At 47.0% G+C, this 23423-nt stretch overlaps 1 protein-coding gene across 2 annotated transcripts in view; it reads left to right on the top strand.

Annotated features, from left to right (window-relative positions):
* LOC137537709 (mucin-5B-like) overlaps positions 1-23423 on the top strand; it is a 193187-nt gene that overhangs the window by 12535 nt on the left and 157229 nt on the right. For both annotated transcript variants that reach the window (XM_068259647.1, XM_068259646.1), the window contains exon 3: positions 17628-17732. In XM_068259647.1, coding sequence (XP_068115748.1) covers positions 17628-17732 — 105 coding nt within the window. The remainder of the gene's footprint in view (positions 1-17627; positions 17733-23423) is intronic.

The following is a 23423-nucleotide window of genomic DNA, read 5'->3' as shown; positions in this document are numbered from 1 at the left end:
TGGCTGCTGTTGCTGCTGCTGCTGAAGGCTGTGCAGTGATGGGTGTGGTGCCACTGCCAGCACCAGATGCCTTCAGCCTCTGGAACTCCTGATGCTGGTGGAAATGTTTCGCAGCAAGGTGGTTGATGAGCGAGCTGGTGCAGAACTTTAAGGGGTCTGCACCTCTGCTCAACTTCCGCTGACAGTGGTTGCAAGTGGCGTACTTGCTGTACACTGTGGGCATGGTGAAAAAGCGCCAGATTGGTGACAGAAACATCCCCCTACGGCATGGAAGCGCTGCTGCCTGTCTCCCTGTGGTGGTTTGGGGGGGGCTTGGGGGGCTTGGGTGCGGCTGGTGGTGGTACTGGCAGATGCTGCTGCTGCTGCTGCTGAGCCTGAGACACCAGCAGGCTGTGGGACCTGCCTACTGCTGCTGCCAATGCTTGCAATGATGCGCCTCCTTGCAAGGCCCACAAGAGCATCCTCCTCCTTCTCCTCAGAGCTGCTGAGGACGACATCTAGAGATGAGCGTAATGACCTAATTACGATTTCGCGAAATTTCGCGTAATTAGTGTAATTACGATTATAATCGTAATGAAGAAGGATTTCGTGAAATTTCGCGTAAGCGTAATTTTCGCGTAATTTTCGCATTACAATGGTTATTTGTTCATGCCGTAATTTCGCATTAAACGCTACCGTAATTTCGCGTTAAACCGTAACGCTCCGTATAATATAAAAAAGCCGCCGACTTTAAGGGTTAATAGCAAAGCCCCCTTAAATGCTAAGAGCCTCAAATTTGGAGAATATATTAAGGAGATCGGGAGGAATAAGAGGAAAAAACATTTTTTCAAAAAGACCTTATAGTTTTTGCGAAAATCGATGTTAAAGTTTTAAAGTAAAAATGTATACATTTAAAAACCCGCCGACTTTAACGGTTAATAGCAAAGCCTGCTTAAAGTTTAGGAACACCAAATTCCCAGGGTATATTAAGGGGATCAGTGGGAATAAGAGGAAAATTTTTTTTTTCAAAAAGACCTTATAGTTTTTGAGAAAATCGATTTTTAAGTTTCAAGGGCAAAAATTTCTTTTAAATGCGGAAAATGTCAGTTTTTTTTGCACAGGTAACAATATTGTATTATTTTCATAGATTCCCCCAAGTGGGAAGAGTTTTACTTACTTCGTTCTGAGTGTGGGAAATATAAGAGGGGCAGCCAAGCTTTCCCCTCCCCCTCCGAGCCCTTGTCCAATCCAAGGACAAGGGGCTCTTCTCCACCTCCGATGGGCGGTGGAGGTGGAGGCCGCGATTTCCTGGGTGGGGGGTTCATGGTGGAATCTGGGAGTCCCCTTTAAAAAGGGGTCCCCCAGATGCCCACCCCCCCTCCCAGGAGAAATGAGTATAGAGGTACTTGTACCCCTTACCCATTTCCTTTAAGAGTTAAAAGTAAATAAACACACAAACACATAGAAAAAGTATTTTAATTGAACAAAAAACATAACCACGAAAAAAGTCCTTTAATATTCTTAATTAACCATTAATACTTACCTGTCCCTTTAAATAAATGATCCCACGCAATATCCTCGGAAATGTTCTATCAGTTACAATGTAACAAAGTTATTACAATGTAACAACTTTGTTACATTGTAACTACGCCGCACCCGACCTGGGGGAATCTATGAAAATAATACACTATTGTTACCTGTGCAAAAAAAACTGACATTTTCCGCATTTAAAAGACATTTTTGCCCTTGAAACTTAAAAATCGATTTTCTCAAAAACTATAAGGTCTTTTTGAAAAAATTTTTTTTCCTCTTATTCCCACTGATCCCCTTAATATACCCTGGAAATTTGGTGTTCATAAACTTTAAGCAGGTTTTGCTATTAACCGTTAAAGTCGCCGGGTTTTTAAATGTATACATTTTTACTTTGAAACTTTAACATCGATTTTCTCAAAAACTATAAGGTCTTTTTGAAAAACAATTTTTTCCTCTTATTCCTCCTGATCTCCTTAATATATTCTCCAAATTGGAGGCTCTTAGCATTTAAGGGGGCTTTGCTATTAACCCTTAAAGTCGGCGGCTTTTTTATATTATACGGAGCGTTACGGTTTAACGCGAAATTACGGTAGCGTTTAATGCGAAATTACGGCATGAACGAAACGCGAAATTTCGCGTTGAAAATTACGCTTACGGTATTTTCAATTACGATTTCAATGGCAATTTCGCTACGCTAATTTCGCATCGTAATCGCAAATTTCGCATGCGTAATTATAGTAATGCGAAATTACGAAAATTTCAGCTCAACTCTAACGACATCCCCTGGAGGTGGTGGCACCCAGTCTCTGTCTGTCACCGGGTCATCAACATCCTCCCCCTCCTGAAACATGTCCTACTGGGATGAGGACCCCCCAAACTCCTCTCCTGATGCATGGATGGGCTGCTTGACTGTCGCCACAGTCTTGCTGTCCAATCCCTCATCCCCCAAAGTGCCCATCAGCATCTCCTCCTCAAGATCGCCAACAACAGCAGACAATTTACTCATGATGCCTGGGGTCAAAAGACTGCTGAATGACAGGTCGGCGAGTGACGGTGAACTGGCCTCCTCCCCAGACCCTGCTGGGCGGCTGCTGCGAACAGGGGTGGTGGTGGTGGTGGTGAGGGTGGAGGCCTCAGATGCAGAGCTGATGGCGGGCTGCTCATCCTCCGTCATGAGTTGCACCACAGTGTCTGCATGCTTTTCCTCAATGGGACGTTTCCGACCCGGCTGGAGGAAAATCGGAGCAGGTGCTACACGCTGCTGCTGCTGTGTCTCTGCAGCGTGAGTTGCAGATGCTCCTGCTGGGCGGCGCCCAAGGCGTCCACGGCCAGTGGCTATGGGAGGAATGTTAGCCACTGACGCTGCTGCTGCTGCTGCGGAACTGTGCATGGTGGCGCGCCCGCGCCCGCGGCTTGCCACAATGCTGCTCCCTCTCCTCCTGATTCCCTTGCTGCCCTTCCCCTTGCCCAAACCGCGCTGGCTGCCACTTCCAGACATCTTCGATGTTTTGGGCGTATAGACAAAAGTTTTTTAAAAGGGCGGGTGAAAAGTGGGGTACTTTAATGGAGTGGGTTGGTGGGTGAGGTGACTGAGTGAGTGTCCCTAGTACAGTAAGTAAGTAGTAACAGTCAGGAAGTACAACTAGCAGTTACAACTTACAATAATCAGTAGTAATCACAAGTAAATTTAGTGTGTGTACACTACAGACAGTGAGTGCACGCACGCGCAAACACGCGCAGGAGCTAGCCTATGAACAGTGACTGAGTGAGTGTCCCTAGTACAGTAAGTAAGTAAGTAGTAACAGTCAGTAAGTACAACTAACTAATTACAATAATCAATCAGTTATCAGAAGGAAATAGAGTGTGTGTAGTGTGTACACAGACAGTGAGTGCACACACGCAGGAGCTAGTAGCCTATGAACAGTGACTGAGTGTCCTAGACTCCTAGTACAGTAAGTAGTAACAGTAAGTACAACTAACTAATTACAATAATCAATCAGTTATCAGAAGGAAATAGAGTGTGTGTAGTGTGTACACAGACAGTGAGTGCACACACGCAGGAGCTAGTAGCCTATGAACAGTGACTGAGTGTCCTAGACTCCTAGTACAGTAAGTAGTAACAGTAAGTACAACTAACTAATTACAATAATCAATCAGTTATCAGAAGGAAATAGAGTGTGTGTAGTGTGTACACAGACAGTGAGTGCACACACGCAGGAGCTAGTAGCCTATGAACAGTGACTGAGTGTCCGAGACTCCTAGTACAGTAAGTAGTAACAGTGAGTACAACTAACTAATTACAATATTCAATTACAATAATCAATCAGTTATCAGAACTTGGAAATAGAGTGTGTGTAGTGTGTACACAGACAGTGAGTGCACACACGCAGGAGCTAGTAGCCTATGAACAGTAACTGAGTGTCCGAGACTCCTAGTACAGTAAGTAGTAACAGTGAGTACAACTAACTAATTACAATATTCAATTACAATAATCAATCAGTTATCAGAACTTGGAAATAGAGTGTGTGTAGTGTGTACACAGACAGTGAGTGCACACACGCAGGAGCAGCTAGTAGCCTATGAACAGTGACTGAGTGTCCTAGACTCCTAGTACAGTAAGTAGTAACAGTAAGTACAACTAACTAATTACAATAATCAATCAGTTATCAGAAGGAAATAGAGTGTGTGTAGTGTGTACACAGACAGTGAGTGCACACACGCAGGAGCTAGTAGCCTATGAACAGTGACTGAGTGTCCGAGACTCCTAGTACAGTAAGTAGTAACAGTGAGTACAACTAACTAATTACAATATTCAATTACAATAATCAATCAGTTATCAGAACTTGGAAATAGAGTGTGTGTAGTGTGTACACAGACAGTGAGTGCACACACGCAGGAGCAGCTAGTAGCCTATGAACAGTGACTGAGTGTCCTAGACTCCTAGTACAGTAAGTAGTAACAGTAAGTACAACTAACTAATTACAATAATCAATCAGTTATCAAAAGGAAATAGAGTGTGTGTAGTGTGTACACAGACAGTGAGTGCACACACGCAGGAGCTAGTAGCCTATGAACAGTGACTGAGTGTCCTAGACTCCTAGTACAGTAAGTAGTAACAGTAAGTACAACTAACTAATTACAATAATCAATCAGTTATCAGAAGGAAATAGAGTGTGTGTAGTGTGTACACAGACAGTGAGTGCACACACGCAGGAGCTAGTAGCCTATGAACAGTGACTGAGTGTCCGAGACTCCTAGTACAGTAAGTAGTAACAGTGAGTACAACTAACTAATTACAATATTCAATTACAATAATCAATCAGTTATCAGAACTTGGAAATAGAGTGTGTGTAGTGTGTACACAGACAGTGAGTGCACACACGCAGGAGCAGCTAGTAGCCTATGAACAGTGACAGTGAGTGTCCTAGTACAGTTACAGTATATAACTACAATACTAATACAATCAGTAGTAAAGGACAGCAGAAATACTGGTATAGATGAGAGAAATAAACAGAGGACAGGAGGACAGCTGCCCACTAGTGATGGGCGAACACCTGGATGTTCGGGTTCGGGAAAGTTCGCCGAACATGGCCGAGATGTTCGGCATGTTCGGGCCGAACCCCGAACTTTCCGAACATCCAGCTTTTGGGGGCCATATGGGGTCGCAGGCATAAGGGGGGAGCATGCCCCGATCGCGGGGGGGGTCGGAAATTCCCCCCACCCCCTCCGCTAGCGCTCCCCCCTCTGCCCGCTTCCCCATTCAAAAGTTTAAGCAAAGTACCTGTAGTGGATGGCCTGGCAGTGGGCGGCACTGTGGAGTGAGGAGGAGGAGTCCGGAGAGTGACGAGTTGAGGGAGGCCGGGCAGCGGGCGGTTCAGCGGAAGTACCCTTGTGGTACTTCCGCCCTTTCTCTGACCTCACGCCCGCTGCCCGGCCTCCCTCAACTTGTCACTCTCCGGACTCCTCCTCCTCACTCCACAGTGCCGCCCACTGCCAGGCCATCCACTACAGGTACTTTGCTTAAACTTTTGAATGGGGAAGCGGGCAGAGGGGGGAGCGCTAGCGGAGGGGGTGGGGGGAATTTCCGACCCCCCCCGCGATCGGGGCATGCTCCCCCCTTATGCCTGCGACCCCATAGGGGGGCAGTATTCGGCCGAACAGGGCCCTGTTCGGCCGAACAGGGGCCCTGTTCGGCGGCCATTAGAAGTTCGGGGCGAACCCGAACTTAAAAGGCCGAACACCATCAGGTGTTCGGCCGAACGCGAACATCACCCGAACAGGGTGATGTTCTGCAGAACCCCGAACAGTGGCGAACACTGTTCGCCCAACACTACTGCCCACACAGGCAGGCCCTGAGGCCTAAAGCTGTAAGCCTGCAGCAGCTGTGTCTGTCTCTATGTAACACAAAAGCTACTAACTAAAATACAATGTCTAACTAACTAACAACAATATAGGTGTGTATAGGAGGTGTATGTGAGCAAAAACGCTAGGTAAATGACCACAATAAAGCTCTTGCTAAGCCAAAGCACAAAGGAGCAACTCTCTCTCTATGCAAGTCTCAGGCAAGGACGGAGAAACGTAACATGGCGGCCGCTTTTTATAGGGTAGGGGCTGGCCAGGGTCCCCCTCTGTGATTGGCTGCCGTCAGAGGGCCTGGGAGCCCTCTGATTGGCTCTAAGGACATCAATCTGGGCTATGACGCTATTCGAGCTCGGTACCGAGCTCGAATAGCGCCGTTTGCTCGAATAGCTCGAATAGTGAATGGGCTATTCGAGTGTACGCGAATAGCCCATTCGAATAGCTGCAGCTATTCGGAGCTCGAATACCGAGCTCGAATAGCTGAAAAAGAGCTCGAATATTCGAGCTACTCGAATATTCGAGCTCTGCTGAGCACCACTGGTGTGGACATGGAAGGAGGAGGATTACTGGCACCTCTTTCCCCGTTCTGCTGTGACATCACCCTTAAATGCAGTGTAAAGCATACTTGCCAGATTTTTGTGCAAGTGCTGCATGCTTTCAGCCTTCTGGTAATTTGGAAACATCTCCGCCACTTTGTGCTAATACCGAGGGTCTAATAGCATTGCCACCCAGTACAGGTCTTTGTCCTTGAGTTTTTATATACCAAGGTCCCTCAACAGGCTGGACAGAATGAAAGACCCCATCTGCACAAGGTTGGATGCTGACCTTCTAGTCATCTCCTCGTCCTCTTTGTCAGTGATGTCAGGTAACTTCTCCTCCTCCCCCCAGCCATGAACAATACCACGGGTACCCAAAAGGTGAGCAGCACAAGCTGCCTCCTCCTCAAAGCCACCTTCCTCTTCTGACTTCTTTTCCCTAGATGACTCCTCCTCCCCCCTCCTCTGTGCAGGTGTTGTCGGCAAATCTGGTTCTGGTGATGATGTTTCCCACAACTCTTCCTCCTCTTTCTGTTCACATTCCTCTACAGCTTGATCCACCACTCTTCCCATGGCACACGCTCCAGGAAGAAAGCGTACGGGATCAGGTCGCAGAATGGCACCTTCAGTGCGACTCACCAGGTTTGTCACCTCTTTAAATGGACACATGAGCCTGCAGGCATTACGCATGAGTGTCCAGTACCTTGGAAATCCCCAGCTCCTCAGAGCCTGCCCTAGCACCGTAGCTGTACAGATACTCATTGATGGCTTTCTCCTTTGGTAGCAGGCAGTCAAACCTGAGGAGTGTTGAATTCCAGCGAGTCGGGCTATCGCAAATCAAGCACCTCACTGGCAAGTTCTTTTTCTGCTGAATATCGTAGAAGCGCACCATGGCCGCGTAGGAATGCCTGAAATGTGCACGCACCTTCTTGGGCTTCTTCAAGACCTCCTGTAAGCCTGGGAACTTACACACAAATTGTTGGATTATAAGATTCAGCACATGTGCCATGCAGGGCACATGTGTAAACCTGGTCAAACTTAAAGCTGACATGAGATTGCTTCCGTTTTCACTCACCACATTGCCAATCTTCAGTTGGTGCGGGGTCAGCCACTGATCCACCTGTTTGTTCAGTTGTTCAGAGCGGCCAGGGGTGCTGGTCCGGTGTGACTCTCGGCTTTAAGGCAAGACATGTCCAAGATGGCATGACACTTTCATACCTGGCATGCGGAATAGGCCCTGGGGAGCTGGGGGTGTGCAGTTGGAGAGGAGAGCACAGCAGTAGAGTAGCACTCAGTGGAGGAGGAGGATGACAGTGAAGAGGATGTAGGAGGAGGAGTAGGAGGAGAAGAAGAGGAGGTGGCAGCAGGCCTGCCTGCAAGCCGTGGAGATGTCACCACCAAGTCCACTGCACAGCCACATACTCCATGCTTGCCCTGATCGTGCTTTGCAGACCAGGCATCCATGGTCAGATGGACCCCTGGCCCAACGCTGTGTGCCAGAAATGACACCACTTGCCTTTCAACATCACGTTACAGTTTGGGTATCGCCTTTTTGGAACAATAATTCCGGCCTGGTATCTTCCACTGTGGTGTCCCAATCGCCACACATTTTCGGAAGGCCTCAGAGTCCAGCTTGTTTGGCCACAGCTGGTGGGCTAGAAGTTCCGCCAAGCCAGCCGTCAGATGCCGGGTAAGGGGGTGACTGGCAGACATTGGCTTCTTCCACTCAAATATTTCATTAATGGACACCTGGCTGTGTGCAGAGGAGCAGGAACTGCTCAAGGTGAGAGGCGGAGTAGAGGAGGGTGGCTGTGAATGTCCAAGGGCAGCAGAGGATAAAGCGGCTGAAGATGCTGCAACTGGAGGAGGAAGAGGAGGCGGAGGGTGGCTTTGTCCTTGTGTGCTGCTTTTCCTCATGTGCTCATCCCATTGGTGTTTGTGCTTCTTGATCAGGTGCTTTTTGTACGGCAGTTATCCCTAGGTGGGTGTTGCTTTTTCCACAAGTCAATTTTTGGTGCCAGATATTACAGATGGCATTGCTGTAATCTGAGGCAAACACACACAAAAATTTGCACACCGATGAGCTCTGGGTTAATGGCATTCTGGTGGTGCCAGCAGCTGACGTTGAAGGGCGTGTTTGCTGGATGTCCCTAGGTGGCAATATGTGCTGCCGGACACTGCCACAAGCTGTTTCCGATGAGCTCCCCCTGCTTCTTACAGCAACTTGTCTCCTCCTCCTTTCTGTCTCCCCCTCTGAACTGTTCCCCCGTTCATCTTGTCTTCTGGGATCCCACAATGACATCCATCCCATGATCATTATCTTCATCATCCATAGCTTTGCTTGAATCAGACACCTCCAAAACTGCACCAACAGGTACTTCATCATTCTCACACCCAGGGGTGTAGCAATAGGGGTTGCAGAGGTATCCACCGCATCGGGGCCCTTGGGCCAGAGGGGCCCTGAAGGGCCCTCCCTCAACTACAGTATTAGCTCTCTATTGGTCCTGTGCTCATAATAATCACTTCTATAGATACTTCGAATAGTGGTAATTATTAACAAACTGTTCCCCATCCCCTTCTTGCACCTCAGACTGTAGTTGCCATTGGCAGGTTTTGGTGCACCGTATCAATTGCTATGTATAGAGTGCTTGGAGGTGCCCACTGTAAAACTTGCATCGGGGCCCACAACTCCTAAGCTACGCCACTGCTCACACCTTACGTCCATAGTGATGTCTAACTGAAACATATGAGGTGGTGTAACATCCTTAGCGCCTTCATCTTGTACCAATAATGCTCATGCATCAGTAAATTCCCACCAAACGTGTGAATAACTCCTGCAAAACTGAAATGGAGTGGCTGCGATGCTAGTAGTAGCGGTGGTGGCTGCCAGCTGAGTGTTAAGTTGTTGTGGGGTGCCCAAATCGGAGCAGGGGGAGTAAGATATGTTACAGTTCCATCCGGAAGCTGAGGCAGATAAGGTGTTGTGTATTATGAAGTCAACTATGTCCTAAGAATTTTGGGGGTTGAGGGTATGTTCCCTCTAAACACTGTGCATTGGCCGAGGGCCGCACAAAATCCCACCAGCATGACCCTGAAAAGACCTGTGGGGTGGCCTGCCTCTGCTTGTCATTATTTCCATATTGGGTATGCAGTAGTACTAACAATATTCAATAGTGGTAGACAGTGTGTGTAATCACAAAGAGGCACACAATCAGTGTCAAATACACAGCAGCTGTGTGTGTGTATCGCAGGGCTGTGTACTTTAACACACACACACACAGATATCCTATAGTACGTTCAATCACAAATACAGTTGCAAGCTAAGCACTGCTTATGATACACAGTGTGCTGGCTTGTAATAGATAGAATAGGATACTTTTGAACTACAAGGCCCAGCAAATGACTGTGGCCTGGGCTGTATGCAGTGTGTAACCCACACAGACAGATATCCATAAGAGATACAGTTGGAAGCTAAGCACAGCTTATGATAGACAGTGTGCTAGCTTGCTTGCAATAGTTAGAAGAGTATAGTAGAACTATAAGGCCCAGCAACTGATTGTGGCCTGTATGCAGTGTAAGTGTAACCCACAAAGACAGATATCAATAACAGATACAGTAGCAAGCTAAGCACAGCTTATGATAGACAGTGTGCTGGCTTGCTTGCAATAGACTGAAGAGTATAGTAGAACTACAAAGCCCAGCAACTTACTCTGGCCTGTATGCAGTGTAAGTGTAACCCACACATATATCTATAAAAGATACAGTAGCAAGCTAAGCACAGCTTATGATAGACAGAGTGCTGGCTTGCGTTCAATATAGATAGAAGAGTATAGTAGAACTTCACAGCCCAGCAATGACTGTGACCTGTATGCAGTGTGACCAGTGACACACACACACACACACACACACACACACACACACACACACACACACACACACACACACACACACACTCACACACTCACACACTCACACACTCACACACTCACACACTCACACACTCACACACTCACACACTCACACACTCACACACACTCACACACTCACACACACTCACACACTCACACACACCTTCACACACACACACCTTCACACACACACACCTTCACACACACACACCTTCACACACACACACACACACACACACCTACACACACACACACCTACACACACACACCTACACACACACACACCTACACACACACCTACACACACACCTACACACACACCTTCACACACACCTACACACACACCTACACACACACCTACACACACACCTACACACACACCTTCACACACACCTTCACACACACCTTCACACACACCTTCACACACACCTTCACACACACCTTCACACACACACACCTTCACACACACACACCTACACACACACACACACACACACACACACACACACACACACACACACACACACACACACACACACACACACACACACACACACACACCTTCACACACACACCTTCACACACACACACACACACACACACCTTCACACACACACACACACCTTCACACACACACACACACCTTCACACACACACACACACACACCTTCACACACACACCTACACACACACCTTCACACACCTTTTGTTTTGGGGTGCTTTCAACAACAAACAGAAGCACCTAGCTAACTGTCTCTGTCTCTGCAGCAATGTCTCTCCCTTCCACTGACTACAGCAGCAGCACCAGATTGAGAACATGACCAGCGCTGCTGCGTTTTTATGGGGGGAGGGGGGGTCCATGGGTGAGTGCAGCCTGATTGGCTGCCATGTGTCTACTGACTGTGATGTAGAAGGTCAAAGTTTAGCCCAATGCCGAGGTATAGGGGTGGGTCGAAAGCGCTATGTGTTTGCTACCCGCCGCAGACTCAAACAGCTGATGTTCACAGGGAACTGTCCGCCGGCGAACCGTTTGGGCCATCTCTATTCTTAATATGATAATTTTATCATAACCCTAATTTACTCCCCCAAAACAATTTCTATCCCTAACCTAACCTAAATCTACTATTTTCCAAGAAACCTTATTCTACCTACTAACTTGTTCAAACAGTCAAAAATTAAACAAATGGGCATATCCCAGCTCAACATGCATAGGATCTGTTCATACATTGTCACTGGATCTGTTACTTTAGTTCCAAGGAGCAGTCCGCAGGCCTGTGCAGTAAATAGTGTCCGCTCTCATTATGCTGATTACTGTGTACACATTTCTGCATCCTGTCAGCTTCTTCTGCATTGTTACCTTCTGCCTTCATCTCTCACCTTCTGCCTTCCCCTGTCACCTTTTGCCTTCCCCTGTCACCTTTTGCCTTCCCTTGTCACCTTTTGCCTTCCCTTGTCACCTTTTGCCTTCCCTTGTCACCGTTTGCCTTCCTCTGTCGCCTTTTACCTTCATCTCTCACCTTCTGTCTTCCTTCATCACCTTTTGCCTTCATCTCTCACCTTCTGTCTTCCTCTGTCACATTCTGCCTTTATCTCTTACCTTCTGCCTTCCTTCGTCACCTTCTGCCGTCATCTCTCACCTTCTGTCTTCTTCTGTCACTTTCTGCCTTCATTTCTCACCTTCTGCCTTCCTCCGTCAGCTTTTGCCTTCATCTCTCGCCTCATGCCTTCCTCTGTCACCTTCTGCTTTCATCTCTTCCCTTAAGCCTTCCTCTGTCACCTTCTACTTCCATCTCTCACCCTCTGCCTTCATCTGTCACCTTCTGCCTCCCTGCTACCTTCTGCTTTCTTCTGTCACCTTCTTACCGCTGTCTCCATTCGGGTCACTGCTTCTGCTGCCGCCAGGGAAAAGTAACACAATACCAATCATCATCAGAAACCACTAATCCCCATTGCATTGCATTGCCACAGACCAATAGGAATTGTCTTACCCAAGAGAGGATTCTCAATGATGCACCATTAAAGAGACACTGAAGCGAAAAAAAAATGATGATATTATGATTTGTATGTGTAGCACAGCTAAGAAATAAAACATTAAGATCAGATACATCAGTGTAATTGTTTCCAGTACAGGAAGAGTTGAGAAACTCCAGTTGTTATCTCTATGCAAACAAGCCATTAAGCTCTCCGACTAAGTTAGTCGTGGAGAGGGCTGTTATCTGACTTTTATTATCTCAACTGTTCCTGGACTATTTACTTTTCCTCTGCTAGAGGAGAGGTCATTACTTCACAGACTGCTCTGAAAGACTCATTTTGAATGCTGAGTGTTGTGTAATCTGCACATATTATAGAATGATGCAAAGTTAGAAAAAACACTATATACCTGAAAATAAAAGTATGAGAATATTTTCTTTGCTGCTAATCTTCTAGTAATTATTCATAGTACACAACCAATTCACTATATCATATATTTTTTTTCGCTTCAGTGTCTCTTTAAGTAACGCTTAAAGTAAGAATGCTTCTTTTCCCACACCTCCAAATGCTAAATAAATTCTAAAGTATAATGTAATCACAACGTGCGCTAATTCTGTATTCTATAGAATAAATGTTATTAAAATATAATGTATAAAATTCCAACAATCCACACTCATACACACCACAACCACTAAATATTGTTATAGGGCCCTTTAAATCAGCAGCGCTCTAATTGCCAACTATAATAAGTTCGTTAGGAATCACTCTTATCAATGCACAGAAGGGATCCAATTTGTGCTTAAACTTGTGAATAGATAGTTCTTATGTTTATAGATAACACAATCCACATTTATTATGCAGAAGCGCTCATATCTGTTAGTGATGGGCGAACATCTGGATGTTCGGGTTCGGTGTGGTTCGGCCGAACATGCCCCTGATGTTCGGCATGTTCGAGCCGAACCCCGAACCCAACCCGAACATGTCCCTTTGGGGCCCCCTATAGGGTCCCAGCATAAAGGGAGAGCATGCCCTGAGCGCGGGGGAGGGGGGGGTCGGAAATGCCCCCCACCCCTCCCCGCTAAGCTCTCCCTTCTGCTGGACCCTATAAAATTAAATCTAAGTCCCCCGAAGGTACCTTGCAGGCTGGCAGGAGGAGGGCAGGAAGCGGGCAGCCGGTGAGCATAGGCGCTAGTACCATCTGATACTTCCGCCCTCTCTCTGACGCACTTCCTGTTTACATTTGTAAGTCACGTCAAGAGAGAGCAGAAGTACCGCGATGACGCGTACGAGGGTACGCGTCATCTACATGATGACACGTTACGTACCCTCGTACGCGGCATCGCGGTACTTCTGCTCTCTCTTGACGTGACTTACAAATGTAAACAGGAAGTGCGTCAGAGAGAGGGCGGAAGTATCAGATGGTACTAGCGCCTATGCTCTCCGGCTGCCCGCTTCCTGCCCTCCTCCTGCCAGCCTGCAAGGTACCTTCGGGGGACTTAGATTTAATTTTATAGGGTCCAGCAGAAGGGAGAGCTTAGCGGGGAGGGGTGGGGGGCATTTCCGACCCCCCTCCGCGCTCGGGGCATGCTTTCCCTTTATGCTGGGACCCTATAGGGGGCTATGTTCGGCCGGACACGGCAGTGTTCGGCCGAACAAAGAAGGCCTGTTCGGGTTCGGGCAGCGTGCCCGAACACCCTCCCGAACACCATGAGGTGTTCGGGGGGTGCCGAACCGAACCCGAACAGGCCAAAATCCGGGCGAACCCGAACAGTGGCGAACACTATTCGCCCATCACTAATATCTGTGCACGAAGGGGATCCAAATTTAAATTGTCCCGTTTTCATTGAGGAAAATTACAAACAGATCCTACTTGTGTCTCAGAGTGGTTCAGGTCTCTTATATAGGAACTGTGTTAGTAATCACTTAGTATCCAGTACAACGATTCCTTGCATGTTTAATTCTTATATGTCAGTCTCTCATAGCCAGCTGCACTCACCCCGGATTCTTTTCTGAAAACCGCTCTGATGCGAGTGCTTATCCTCTACGATCTCCGCGCTGCATTCCACTGTCGGCGGTGTTCAGGCAGGGCCGCTCTGGTTGTCCACAGAGTCCCCTCGCTGTACTGCTTCCGCCCCCAGCTGGTACCGGTGTGCGCTAGTTGGGTGACGTCACCCCTGCAGGGTATTGGATCTTTGTTATTCAGAACGGCTGCTGCGCGCTGTAGGTCAGCCAGATTCTTGCCCTTAACTGATCGTAATGGTAAATCAAATTAAACTTAATGCGTTTCGACTGATTAACGTCGGTCCTCTTCAGAAGGATTTTGGTTATGAGAGTGTCCATCAGTCCAGTGTGATATAAACTCCTTGTGGGTAATCTCCACCTCTATGCAAATGTCCTCAAAGGCTTTTCATTAAATTGATATAGTCCCCATTTCGCTGTTAATTTGGATTGTGTTTCACCTATGCATAGTTCCCATTTTGTTGCTGATCTGGTTATGTTTCACCTATGCAAATCACTACACCACACTCACCTCCAATAACCATCAGTAAAATTGTATAAAAATGATGCAGACAAATGCAAATGTATGCAAAAAAATGTAAATGCATGCAGACAAAATACAGATAATTGCATAGACAAATAACTGCTCCAATAAAAAGATACTGTGCTATTTTAAAAAACCAAAGATTTCCATCTCACTATTGAGATAGAAATCTTTGTTTTTATTAAAATAGCACAGTGCATAGGTGAAACACAATCTAATCAACAGCAAAATGGGCACTATATCACTTTAATGAAAAGCCTTTGAGGAAATTTGCATAGAGGCGGAGATTACCCACAAGGAGTTTATATCACACTGGACTGATGGACACTCTCATAACCAAAATCCTTCTGAAGAGGACCGACGTTAATCGGGCAAAACGCGTTAAGGTTAATTTGATTTACCATTATGATCAGTTAGGGGCAAGGATCTGGCTGACCTACAGCCTGCAGCAACCGTTGTAAATAACAAAGATCCAATACCCTGCAGTGGTGACGTCACCCAACTAGCGCACACCGGTACCAGCTGGGTGGAAGCAATACAGCGAGGCGACTCTGTGGACAACCAGAGCGGCCCCGCCTGAAAACCGCCGACAGTGGAAGGCAGCGCGGAGATCGTAGAGGATAAGCACTCGCATCAGAGCGGTTTTCAGAAAAGAATCCGTGGTGAGTGCAGCTGGCTATGAGAGACTGACATATAAGAATTAAACATGCAAGGAATCGTTGTACTGGATACTAAGTGATTACTAACACAGCTCCTATATAAGAGACCTGAACCACTCACTTATGTCACTCTGAGACATAAGTAGGATCTGTTTGTAATTTTCCTCAATGAAAACGGGACAATTAAAATTGGATCCCATTCGTGCACAGATATGAGCGCTTCTGCATAATGTGGATTGTGTTATCTATAAACATAAGAACTATCTATTCACAAGTTTAAGCACAAATTGGATCCCTTCTGTGCATTGATAAGAGTGATTCCTAACAAACTTATTATAGTTGGCAATTAGAGCGCTGCTGATTTAAAGGGCCCTTGTGAGGATCCGCTCGGCTGCCTGCGCAGGCAGGCAGCTTTTTGACCACTGTTCAGGTCTGCAATCTGCAGGTCTCTGGAAGAGAGACGTTTTGTCAGTTTTGCAGCTTGCTGCTGAGGAATTTGCATACGTTTGTCATGCAGATTGCCTAGCCACATCCTTTGTAGGCTTGCTCTATATATTATTTTGTCTGTTGCGATTGTCCTGTCCCAGCGGTGGTCGACAGGAAGTCGTTCTGATCTTTGTTCTTGGAGTATAGCTGGAGCAGCGGTTGCTACCAGCTATCTCATCTGATCTGTCTTGCCTGGATCGCACTCGCCTTGCGCTAGTGCTGTGGATCCGTCTGATCTCCATCTCTCTTGCTGTACTTGGATCGCACTTGCTCTGGCGGAAAGAGCAGTGGATCCAGCTCGCTCTGTTTCTATACTTGGATCGCACTCGCTCTGGCGGAAAGAGCAGTGGATGGTATCTCTCACTTATTCCTGTTTTCGTGTATCTGTCTTGTCTGCTACGAACGCTTGCTGGAGGCTCGGTAAGGTAACCGTTGAGCAAGCTCTCGCGTCCTCTGTTTCATGTTTGTCTGTCGGTGGTTAGTTAGGCGTGCTTGTCTCTGTTGTGCTTAACACATGGAGACCGCGCATAAACGCGTGCACTGTTGCGAATGAGTGCGGTGTTCGCGTTTAGTCAGCGTTTGTTATTTTCCTTATCTTCTCATTGTATGATTTGCTGTGCCTTTGCTACTCTCGTGCTCTGTCTTGCTGTAGCCTTGTGTCACCTCTGGCAGTCGCCTCTCTCGCGATTGCGTTCCTACTTCATATCTGCTGTTGTATGTGCACCGTCGCGGGTTGGTGACTAGATTGGGGCGCATACATACATACTGTCCCTGTGCTCATTCTCTTCCGCAATCGCTTCTCTTGCGATTGCGTTCTCACTTGGTTTCTTCTGTTGTGTGTCCACCGTCGCAGGTTGGCGGCTAGATTGGTGGACATACATACATTCCTCATCTGTGCTTATTCGGTCTTGTGTCGCTGTTAGCAATCGCCATCTCTGGCGATTGCCTTCTCACTTTATCTTCATGGTTGTGCATTCATCGTCGCAGGATGGCGACTAGATTGGTGGACACACATATCCTCTGTCACTTTGATCTCTCTCTCTTTCAGGACTATCTTGCCCTTCGTTTCTTCCCTTCGTACAATTCCTGTCTGGCGTCTGTGGCAGCCAGGGCAGAGGATCTGTTCCTCTGCACTCCACAGCTCCACCTGTCGACAGGAATTTCCCTCTACAGGTGCATTGCACCTTTTGCTGGGTTCCGTCAAATTATACGCTTGTGTAAGATTTCCGCAGTGTCAGCGCACAAGACTTGTGCGCTGATCACGGAGAGAATTCCACAATCGTTACAGCCCTATAGCAATATTGAGTGGTTGTGGTGTGTATGAGTGTGGATTGTGGATTGTTGGAATTGTATACATTATATTTTAATAAAATTTATTCTATAGAATACAGAATTAGTGCGAGTTGTGATTACATTCTATTTTGTGGTATTACATTGAGAGAGGGTTGAAGGTATCCCTCTGCAACACGCAGCTTGTCCAGGGTAACTTACCAGCGCCATATAAATTGTATGTCTATTCAATTCTAAAGTCGTTTTCATGCATACCTGCATGTACGGTAACGATTATATAGCCACTTGCAGGAACGTGCTTTGTTCTTTTAACCTCTGTTTTATTCATGATAAACTTTATTTTCCTGAATTTCTTTCCTAAAAGGATTATTGTCAAAACAATACTGGCAGCATTCAGGTCATCTTAGAGAACAACCTGTGTAGTGGAAGCAATACAATCTGCTCACTCAAACTCAGGATCATCTTGTTGGTAAGATATATTTTCATTTTATTTGATGCATCATTATCGTGATAGAAGATTTATGTGTTATAGAATATGAATTCATAGCCATCGGAAGTGAGTGGAATATCTTCATATCTATTAAACAGTATCAATGCTGATTTGTGTGCTGATGCTCTGCCTCTAACACTTTAAATCATGGGCCCAGAATGAGCATGCAGATCAGATACTTTCTCTGGTCTGACACTTCTGACCGCATGCTTGTTGCAGGTATGACTCAAAAACAACCAAATCTAAAAGCTCAGCATGACAGCCAGGCAACTGACATTGTTTAATAGGGAATAAGTATGGCAGCCTCTGAACCCCTTTAACTTCAGGTTCCCTTTAATCACTTTTCCACTGGTATAGTATATCTACGTCATCTGTGGCACCCTCCAAGCCCCAATGACGTAGATATACCATTTTAGCTTGCAGCCCTGCTGTGCACGATCTGGTGTGCTTCAGAGCGCACCCTCCGGCACTGTCAGCTGCATTACTAATTGGTGAAAGGGAACATGTTCCCTTGTAGCCAATTAGTGACCCAGACGTGGATGAACGATCACCGCTGTAGCCAACAGCGGTGATCCTTCATCTCTCCTCCTCCGTGGTCAGATTGTTAAAAAAAATGCCCTTGTAAAGAGAATATCTCACCTTCCTGCGATTATGCTGCAGCTCCAGCCTCCATTCACCGCTCTTCACTCAGCCCCATGACGCTGAATAGCCGGGTCCCGGCTTGATGACTTCATCAAGCCGGGATCCGGATGTTTGGTATCACAGGGCTGAGTGCAGTGCGGTGAATGGAGGCTGGGGCTGCAGGATGATCGCAGGAACCAGGTAAGGTGAGATATTCTCCTTGAAGGGGAATTTTTTATTGATCTGGCCACGGGGGGCTAGGGGGGCAGAGTTAAGGGGGGGGGGCACATCTGGCTATCCATAACGAAGGGTGGGGGGCTAAATCTGAAAGGGGGGTTTGAAATGTTTATTGGGGCCCATTAGGGCACCAGGGGGGGGATTTCATAATGGAGGGCACATCTGATGGTCCTGAGGGACATAACTTAATGCTGGGGACGCATATGGCTATAATGGGGCGGGGGCGCTAATCCTGGGGGCACATCTGGCTATAATGGGGAATGCTGATCCCAGGGACAAATCTGGCTATAATGAGTGGTGCTTTATTGGGGTACGCATCTGTCTATATATTTATATAGGGTGGTAGAAAATATGGGGACACATCTGGCTATAATGGGGGCTGATATTAAGGAGCACATCTGGCTATACTGGGAGGGGGGGGAGGCGGTCTGATACTGGGCACACATCTGGCTATCTCTCCTTGGGGGACATAAAACTAGTGGCATGTCTTTTACCTACTGTAGCACTTTCTATTTTTTACTAGAATCGAAAAAAACCTGAGAAATAATGCAATTTTTCACAGTTTTTCCCCTTTTTTTGCTGATGAAATGTGCAGAAAAAAAAACTCTCGGGACAAAATATCCCCCAATGAAAGTCTAGTTTGTCCTGAAAAAAATGATATCCAGATTATTTAGGTGTCTTGAGTAGGGATAAAGTTATGGCTGTTTAAACAGGGACATAGCTACAATGTCAAAACTGCTCTGGTCCAGAAGGGGAAAAACAAGGTCTGGATGTGAAATGGTTAAAGAAAAGTTCTGACAACTTTCCACAATTGAATTTTCCTTCCATAACAAAACTGGTAAGTATAGCATGCCTGGTGTCTTTGCAACAAACTGGCTAGCCAAAATTCCACCTTTTATCCCTAACCATTGACCTTGGGGGCTACATGCAATTCCAGGTGATAAAAAGCTTGCTGTATGCAAATTTCATATCACCTGACATCACTCAAATTATCTGTGAATTGAATTAGCAGCTTAATGTGGGCAATATCTGAGCCAGAAGATCTACTCTCAGGGAAATAATAGTAATTTGCCTGAGCATTTCACCTAGCCGCCAGGCAATCTCAGGCACAGTGAGGTTTTGTGTTGTGGAGCTGTCTTTCAGCACCACAGTACTACTACCTTGCTCTTGAGTAATCCGCAGCATTTCTGCTTGCCACTACTATACTGCCAGGGAATGATGATGGCAATCTCCACATTTCTCACTTTAGGTTCTCTTTAACCACTTCAGGACTACAGGCTTACACCCGCCTAGTGACCAGGCCATTTTTCACAACATAGGGCTGTGCAGCTTTGTCAGGTTGCATCACAGCCCTACAATTTAGCACACAAATTAATCTAACCTTCTTTTATTATCCTTAACAGGATATTCTTTTGGAGGTTCCGGATGATCGCTCCTGCAATCCTGTGTTCTTTTGTTTTTTGTTTTAACAGGCTTACAGTGCCTGAGTTTCCCTCTCCCCTCCCACTCCTTCCCGCCCCCCTGCCCCGTCCTGATTTGATTATGATGTGATCCATCCTCTTCTCCGCCTCTGATAGCCATCAGCCTATGAGAAGGCTTCAATCCCCTGCCACTCTGAGGGACAGCCGAGAGTCCCTTGTACAGCACTGCACTAGATAGCAGCGCTGTACGGATGTAAATAAAGGGGATTTCTTTCCCCTTTCATTTACTAATGGCTTGCTAGCCACATTTGTAGCTAGCAGGCTGATTACCGGAACGGGGCTGTGTGAACCAGCAGGGAACGATCGTGCATGCCCCAGCGCACGCGCGTTCCCTGCTTAACTTCAGCTCCAGGACTTGACGCCAATTGGTGTTAGGCGGTCCCAGGGCTGCTGCTGCGTTCACACCCATTGGTATGACGAAGTTGTTAGGTAGTTAAAGTGGTCTGAATTCTGAAACCCAGCATTTCTTTTTTTGTTCTAAAAGATTACTTACAGCATTACAACTACTACTATCCCAAAAAACTATTTGTAGCAGAAAAGCATTCTAACAGTTCAACACAGCACTTTGTTCTGCATCCAAAGAGGAGATAGCATTATATTTTGTTTACATTCTTCTGTTTGCTACATTCCTGGCTGAGCTGAAAAGGAGCTCTCTTTTTCTCTCTGCTTCAAGCATGCACACAGTTTAGAAGAGCTCACTAGAAGCTTTTAATATAGAATTACAGCAACTGAATAAAATGCAATGGCAGCTTTAAGAGCAGATAAACTGTACTTTGTAAACAGAAAATGTTACTTGTGCACACAAGCAAATATGATAACTGTACAAATGATAAAAAGTAGGAAAACACATTTTTATTGAATGTTATAATCACCTGGCACACGGATCTTGCATGGACTCCAGACCTACCACGTCCCTTGTTGATGTCCCCCGCTGGCCACAGTCGAAGTCCGAGGAGTGGAACATTGGGCATGTGAGATACTGTAACGATTGTGGAACTTTCTCCGTGATCAGCGCACAACGCGTGCGCTGACACGGCGGAAATCCTCCACAAGCGTGTAATTGCAGGCACCCAGCAAAAGGTGCTACGCACCTGTAGAGGGAAATTCCTGTCGGCAGATGGCGCTGGGGAGTGCAGAGGAACCAATCCTCTGTACCTCCACAAATGCCAGACAGGAATTGTACGAAGCGCAGAACGCAATCGCAAGAGAGGCGATTGCGAATGAGAACGAGCAAAGGGACAGGTTGTATGTGTGTGCGCCAATCCAGTCGCCACCCCGCGACCGCGCACACACAACAGCAGATATGAAACAGGAACGCGATTGCGAGAGGTGCGATCGCCAGACGTGACACAAGGCAGATCAGAACAGAATACGAGGTTGGCAAAGGCACAGCAAATAATACAATGAGAATAACAAGGAAAATAACAAACGCTAGCTAACCGCGGACACCGCACTCATTCGCAACAGTGCACGCGGTTATGCGCGGTCTCCACGTGATAAGCACAATAGAGACAAGCACGCCTAACTAACCATTGACAGACAAACATGAAACAGAGGATGCGAACGCTTGCTTAACGGTTACCTCACCGAGCCTCCAGCAAGCGGTCGTAGCAGATAAGACAGACACACGAAAACAGGGACAAGCAAGAGATAGGATCCACAGCACTAGCAAAAAGTGGCTAGCGCGATCCAGGTACAGAGTAGCAGAACAGAAGGATCCCCAGCGCTAGCGAAAAGTAGCTAGCGCGATTCCAGGAGACAGAACAGAAGGATCCCCAGCGCTAGCGAAAAGTAGCTAGCGCGATCCCAGGAGACAGAACAGAAGGATCCCCAGCGCTAGCAAAAAGTAGCTAGTGCGATCCCAGGAGACAGAACAGAAGAGATAGCTGGTAGCAACCGCTGCACCAGCTATACTCCAAGAACAGAGATCAGAACCATTTCCTGTCAACCACCATAGGGACAGGACAATGGCAACAGGCAAGACAAGACAGAACAGGCAATACAGATAATACAATCCTAACTGCACTAGGGAAATCTGCCTAGCGCAGATTCAGGAATTACTCTAAGCTGATGTTCAAACAGAGAGCAAGGCTGACACCCCACCAGGAGTGTTACATAGGACGAAATCCTTATGACCAGCGAAGCATTGTGGGAAAGACATATTACTTATAGTACACGCCTCCAATGAATGTGGCCAGGCAATTTGCATGACAACGTATGCAAATTCCTCTGCAAGCACAAGCTGCAAAACTGACAGAAGCTCTTCTTTCCAGAGTCCTGCAGCATGCAAACCTACACAATGGTCAAAGGGCTGCCTGCCTGCACAGACAGCTGAGCAAATCATCACAGTACCCCCCCCCCCTCCAGGGTCGAATTCCAGACGATCCTCAAAACTGATATCTCCAAACCACTCTAACTGAAGACTCATGAAGGTCGGGGCAGCCCGACAAGGTCCAGTTCCAGAGTCAGTCCACCCGAAACCGACCTCATCGGAAACAGAAGCCACCGAAACATGCCCATCAGTACTACCAGTCTCAGTATAACACCCATCAGGACTGTGAACGCCAGCGAAGAAGCCATCGACACCCTCCAGACAATACCCACCACCTTCCAAGGAGCGTCCGAAAATACCAAACCTGCCACAATACCTGTTCGAAGTGTCCCTTACAACACAAAAGCCACAGTTGATCTTATCCAGTGTGCCAAGCAAAATTTCTCCCGGAATCTCCCAGAACCTTTTGAAGCTCCACAGAGATCCCAAGAGGGCAGAATAATCACCAGGCTCACATGGAGAATTACCAAGAACCCCCATGGAACCAATGACAATTCCGGATTCAGAATTACGAGGACACCCATCAAGATCAAGACTTTCAGGGACCACTTCTGGGCATGCAAGCAGGCAGGCTAAATCAGAACATGTCTCCACCGAGGAAGCATCTGAGTATGCTGGTAACCGAGGCACACTTGGGCTTTCTGGGTCACAGAGCACACTGGGGTACACCAGCACAGGAGAAACCTCAGGACATGTCGGGGAACTGCCAACCTCAGAGTCCGACACGAGGAAACCAAAACCAGGACCGGGCAGAGAATCATCACGAGCAATGGTCTCAAGCACTGGACTTTCAAAAGAAGACTCGGACTCAAATTCAGAAATTTCTGTGACTGCAATATCATCATTGACTACATATGAGTGAAGCTCCACCAGAGCTGCAAAGGTAGTCAGCACAACAGCAATGCCTACTGAAGTGGGCAACACCTCAGAAGGACTTGGGGGGCAGGAGACATCTCCTACAAGTTCTGCTCCCTTTGGGAGGAACTCGGAGACCTCCAG

This window comes from Hyperolius riggenbachi, chromosome 11 (assembly GCF_040937935.1).
Source record: "Hyperolius riggenbachi isolate aHypRig1 chromosome 11, aHypRig1.pri, whole genome shotgun sequence".
NCBI classification, from domain to species: Eukaryota; Metazoa; Chordata; class Amphibia; order Anura; family Hyperoliidae; genus Hyperolius; species Hyperolius riggenbachi.
This window is presented reverse-complemented; position numbering and strand designations above follow the sequence as displayed.